Genomic DNA, 5760 nt, shown 5'->3' on the forward strand with positions numbered 1-5760 from the left:
ACCTAGAGAGTCACAGCAGGGAGCTAATGAGGAAATGCAGTAGCCTCTTGGAAGTCACTTCCAGGGCACAAGATGTTTCGGGGACAGATTTTTCTCCCAAAGAGAAAAAGAGCAGATTAAAAAAAATAAGAGGACAGAAGAGGCGTAAGAGAGCACAAAGCCACGTTCCAATTCAGGCTGCCCTTCGTGAGCCCAAACACCCTGTATTTGCTGGATTCTTCACCTGCCTGTGTCCCTTTAAGGGATTCAAAGGCCTGGCTGGATCTGATTTAGTGGCTGACATATCAGCTTCCACTTAGAAGTGATCCCAGCTAACAGTGAATGCTTTCCTGGGCACAGCTTTCAGCATCTGTGTCAGCAGCCAATGATCCATTGAGGAAATGAATTTTTCGGCTCAGGCGGGCTCCCGATGAGGTTCCTGTGACCTGAACTGCAGGGCACTAAGCCTGCACACAGGGATCAGGGCTGGCCCCCAGAGCTGGAGGAGCTCAGAGGCGGATGGGGCGGGGCGGGGCTAGGCTCCTTGACATGGCCACTGGTGCCAGCTGGGCAGGGAGACAAGGCTGGGCTCCCTCCTGGTCTCCTGTGCTGAAGGTAGAGCTGCAACCCAGGGATGAGGGGCCCAGAGGGAGGGCAGGAGTTGGGATAAGGGACGAGGCTGGCAGCATGCACCCTGGCCTTTCCCAGGACCTGACTGCAGAGGGCGTGTTGGACACAAACCCTTGTCTGGCACCTGCAAACCCAGCATCCACGCTGGTCCCTACCTCACCCGAGCACTCTGCCAGGCTGCCTTGAACTCCCACTTTCAGCCTCAGTTCTGCCCCCACCAGCTGCAGGGAAGACCCCATCCCAAGCCCAGTCCCTCAGGAGACTGCACCAGCACCAGATGAGACTTCTCCCAACACCCCCATTCCTTCTCTCCACCCATCCTTGGGGCCTGGCCCAAGTCCCCCTGGTGTCTGCATCCCCCAGAGTACCTAATATGTCACTTGGCTTCTCTGTCTGCTGTCACCTTCACTGTTTTCATGATTCCACATAGCGATGGCACAAAGAACATAGAGCAGGAACTCCTGATACCCTCTCTGAGGGCCCAGAGGATGACCTCACAGAAATCTAGACACCCACCCATGTTGAGGAAGGACTTCTCCACATCTCACAAGGACATGAGACAGAAGTCCTCTCACTTGCTGGAGAGCACACAGGTGAGGCAGGACACAACCCAGGGCTGTCTGTCCCAACCCTGGCCACGCCCCCGCCATCCTAGGGCGCAGCGCCTGACTGCCCTGTGGGTCTCCATTCACTTCTCCTCCCACTGGTTCTCACAGGAACCCCGGGGTGTGCCTTTCAATTTGGCTGCGCACAGAAATCACCTGGGAACTGCAACTCCAACTGAGGCTGGGGCCACCACAGAGGTTCTGGTTTAATAGCTCTGTGGTGTGGCCAAGTCTGGGGTATGGCTAAGGCTTTGCATTTGTGTAGTAAGGAATTTGACCTTGTCTTTGCCCTCAGCTTCTGGGAGGTGATCTATGTCTTTGTTTGTGGATGGGGGTAGCCACACCTGACAACCAAGTGGTTTATGGTGGGGGTTTGAGTCATGCTGTATCAACTGGCCTGGAGACTAAGAGTAACCACGTAAGCCGTCAATCAATCAGTCATCCATGTCTACATGGTAGAGCCCAGTAAAAACTCTAGTTTGCACGAGACTGCCATATCGGCAACACGTCATGCTTATGATCACTCATCAGTGCTGGGAGAGTAACACTGTCCTGACTCCATGGGGAGAGGGCGACTTGCCTGGACTATGTCCCGGGCATGTCTTCCCCTCAGCTGGTCTTAATCTGCATCCTTTCCCTGTAACAAACTGTAACTGTGAGCACAAAACCTCCAGAGAGTTCTGTGAATCTTTCTAGTGAATTTTCAAACTGAGGGTGGTTTGGGAAGCCCCCTGCCTTGCAGCTGGTGTCAGAAGTGAGAGTAGGCTTGCACAGAGAAGGTACCCTCAGACTCTGCAGGTTGACTGAGCTCCACACAGCACTGTCAAGAGATCCCCAGTGGTTCTGATGTGTAGCCATGTTTGGGAACTACAATGCTGGTTTAACTAAGGTTATTGTCCCCATTTTACAGAAGGGTTGCATGACTTGTTCCCAGTCAACTGCAAGTAAGAGGCAGAGCCAGGAGTTGACCCCAGAGCACAACAGCCACCTGGCGCCCACCACGGCCTTCCCTGGAAGACATGGTGACCTTTACCCAGAGTGGGAACAGGCAGGAGTGCGTTCCGTCCCTGGCCTCCACCCACCAGAGTGGCATGGACTGCTGGGGGCTCACCTGGCTGGACTCTGCAGGTACGCATCATGCAGGCAGGTGCTTCCAGGTGCTGACAAAGGCTGTGGGGATGAGGGAGTAGGGCACCGTGGTGATGCAGTTCCACGTGTCTGAAGTGGGGTCATAGCAGTCCAGGGTCTTACACCTCTGGGTCCCAAAGTAACCCCCCACCACATAGAGCTTGTTGCCTGAAGCCAGGGCATGACAGGACATGCGCTTGGCAGTCATATCCCCGATCCGCGTCCACTGGTTGGTCTCACAGTCAAAGCGGTAGGCTGAGGCAGCTGTGAATTCTGTGTCACCTCCCATGATGAAGATCTGGCTGCCCAGGACGGCAGCGGCTGTGTAGCGCCATGGTTGCGGGCACTCAGCCTTGATCATCCAACGGTTCTCCAAGGGATCATAACACTGAACTTTGGACACCATGTCCCGGTGGATGCTGGTCCCCCCGAAAACAAAGAGCTTCAGCTTGGCGCTCACCACTGCAGCATTGCTGACACCGTCCCTCAATGGGGCCACCATCGTCCACTTGTTGGCCCCAGGGTCATACTTCTCTACCTGCTTCAGGGAGACAGATGGCGATGCTGGGAAGACACCGGCCAGAGACGTGTGCCCCCCCACCACATAGAGGCAGTTCTCCAGCTCGGCCGAGCCGTGGCCAAAGCGAGCGATCAGCATGGGTGCCGCCTTGGACCACTCCTCGTGCACAGTGTCGTACACCCAGACATCCTTGGAGACTCCATTCTCGGAGCCCCTGCCCCCTGTCACGTAGACCTTGCAGCCAATTGCCGAGGCGCTAAACTCTTTGCGGGGGCTAGGCAGGTCTGCCTTGGGGATGATCTCCTTGGCCTTGTGGTCTACCTGGTAGATCTTGTCGCACATGAAGGTCTGGCCCCCAAGGATGAGCAGCGTGTGGCCCGCCTTGCGCGGTCGGGCGCAGGGACTGGTGACCACCCCGTCGTTCTGCAGGATCCTGGTCTTGCAGCGGAGGGCCTCATCTAGGATGAGCTTGGTGCGCTCGTCCGCCATGAGGAGGGCCTCACCAGAGACAGCCTCCTGCAGGCAGTCAGAGGGCAGCAGGGCCAGTCGCACGCTGCGCAGGAGCTCGGGCAGGTGGACCTTCCGCTGCTCGATGTCGTGCTTCACCCACTGGAGGATGGCCTCGAAGACCACCCGCTCGTCCTCGGTCTCCAGCTCATCGCTGGAGATGAGGTCCAGCAGCGTGTCCTTGGACAGGCTGTTGAAGTCCTCGCTCTGCCGCACGGTCTCAAAGTGCACCAGGCACATGCGCCAGGAGAACTCATAGAGCCGGCGGCACTGGTGGGCATCCGAGAGGAGCATCATGCCCAGGCAGTTGGAGGGGAAGAGGTTCTTCTCCAGGAACTCGGCGGCCGCGTCCCGCACATCGTGGAACTGTAGCATGTCACCCGCCTCCAGCAGGGACTCGGCATTCTCCTCGGTGATGGCAATGCGTGAGGAGTAGGCGAAGTCCAGCAGCAGCTCCAGCACCTCGGGGTGCAGGTTGTCCTGGAAGTTGACGGTGTCGTCCCGGCTCTCCCGCAGGCCGTGGCTGAACATGGCCTCAAAGTAGCGGCTGGAGGCGGCCAGCACGGCACGGTGGCAGGGGAAGGCGCGGTCGCCCGCCCAGAGTGTGACGTCGGTGAACATGCAGTGCTTGCGCAGCGTGTTGAGGTGGGCCAGCACGCAGTCCGGGTGGGAGGCCTTGTGGAAGAGGGTGACGTTCATGGACCCGGTGCTGCTCCGCGACTTGCGGGTCTCGTGGACGCTGACCGACATGGTGCACCAGCCTGGGGGGAACAAGCCCACAGGTGAGAGGGGCCTCCTGCCCGCCCACCCTCTTGGAACCTCCTTTCAGTCCCAGGCCCCCTGCCCCCTCCTACCCCTTCTCTGTTCAGCTCTGCCAAACCAAACCTCTTTTCCTTGACCACATCTCCGAGGACAACGCAGGCAGGGCGGCTACATACACTGTGTCTGCAGAAACAGGTTTTGTTCTCATCAGTGTTTGGCCTAGAGATGAGCCACCCCCAGGCTTGCTGGGGCTGCCTCCCATGGTTATGAGAGCATGCAAATGGTGTCCCCGAGGTGGTTAAGTGAACATCAGGGCAGCGGTGATAACTAGTGCCTTCGACTGCATTCTATCCTCAGGACAGTTCTCTGTGGAAGTTACTCTTATGAGCACCATTTTTCAGCTGGGGAAGTCACAGCTCAGAGGCCAAGGAGCTACCCAAGGTGCTAGAGACCGATCTCTGCCCTTTGTTGGCCCAAGATGACTCTGATTTCTGCAGGGTTCACTGTGGACTCCCAAGGGGAGCCTCATACACCCCTCCCCTGCTCCCAGCAGCCTCTGTCCTGATACCCCACTTTCCTTTGGAAAGGTCATCATCATCAGTGTAGACACGTCCCCTGACTCTAGGGGTGTCCTTTTCCCCACCTGGGACAAGTGACAGCTTGAAGGTGAGGACACCAGTGACTCACGCTCAAGACCAAGGAAGGGTTGGGATGACAGCAGGGCACGCTGAACACTAACTAAAGCAATCCAGACCTGCCTCAATCAAAGCAGAGGAATTTCACAGCCAGCAGAGTTTCCCAGGTCCCTCTGGGCGACTCCAGGACCCCGTCACAGTGACTCCTCACCTGCCTTCCTTTCTTTCCCTCTCTGCCAGGCTGGAATGTGGCACTTAGAGCGATGGTCCATGCAAACAGACACAGGCTCATCGCCTGCTTGATCTGGGGAACTCCAAAGCACTGTCACTGAAGTCCACCTGATGACCTGACCCAAGGCTCCTACTACAGTACTGTGGATACAAGGCTCAGCCCACAGGCAGCAAAACTCATATGTCTGGAGAAAAAGTCGCCAAAAAGCAAACTGCATTCCAGCGTCCTGATCCCCTAAAGGCGGTGCTGCCTTGTTCCTGCTAGTGATGAGGCAAAAAACAAAACAAAATAAAACAAAACAAAACAACAAACCCACAAATAAGTAAAAAGAAACAAACAAGAAAGTTTCTTTTTTACTTTTAATTTTCAAAAGTATATGCCCCCCAGCCCCCACTCCAAGTCAATTTTCTACTTAAGTAACACTAGGGTAAAGGAAGGAAGTGATTTCAAGCTTCAATGAAATTACAAAACTAGTGTCCTACTGCAACTGAAATCTCTCACTCACTCCTCCCATGGCAAAGAATCAGAGAAGCCATACATAGAAATAGTCAGAACTGCTTGGGCAAGGTCCCGGGTCCTGGACTTGGGCAGGGAGGGCATAGGGATGACCTTGGCCTTGCTGCTTGGGCCCCCATGCTCCAGGCAGACGACCTGCGTGGGACACTGCCATGCAACCGGCAGTCCGTAGGCCACTGGGCTCCGAGGCTGTGGGACCAGCTTCTCTGGGAGTGAGGGTGAGGCACAGGCCCAAGTTCAGGTTGT

General features: G+C 56.3%; 1 protein-coding gene across 1 annotated transcript; it reads right to left on the reverse strand.

The window, feature by feature from the left end:
- Positions 1–2331: 2331 nt before the first annotated feature.
- Positions 2332–4594, reverse strand: KLHL25 (kelch like family member 25). The gene is made up of 2 exons (XM_008063738.2): positions 4573–4594; positions 2332–4128 (listed from the first exon to the last, which is right to left on the reverse strand). Exon 2 carries the CDS (start codon positions 4117–4119, stop codon positions 2350–2352), a length of 1770 nt encoding a protein of 589 aa, XP_008061929.1. The 5' UTR covers positions 4120–4128; positions 4573–4594; the 3' UTR covers positions 2332–2349.
- Positions 4595–5760: the final 1166 nt, after the last annotated feature.

Source organism: Carlito syrichta, unplaced genomic scaffold, assembly GCF_000164805.1.
Source record: "Carlito syrichta isolate Samal-C Ts95f unplaced genomic scaffold, Tarsius_syrichta-2.0.1 Scaffold307019, whole genome shotgun sequence".
In the NCBI taxonomy this organism is placed as follows: domain Eukaryota; kingdom Metazoa; phylum Chordata; class Mammalia; order Primates; family Tarsiidae; genus Carlito; species Carlito syrichta.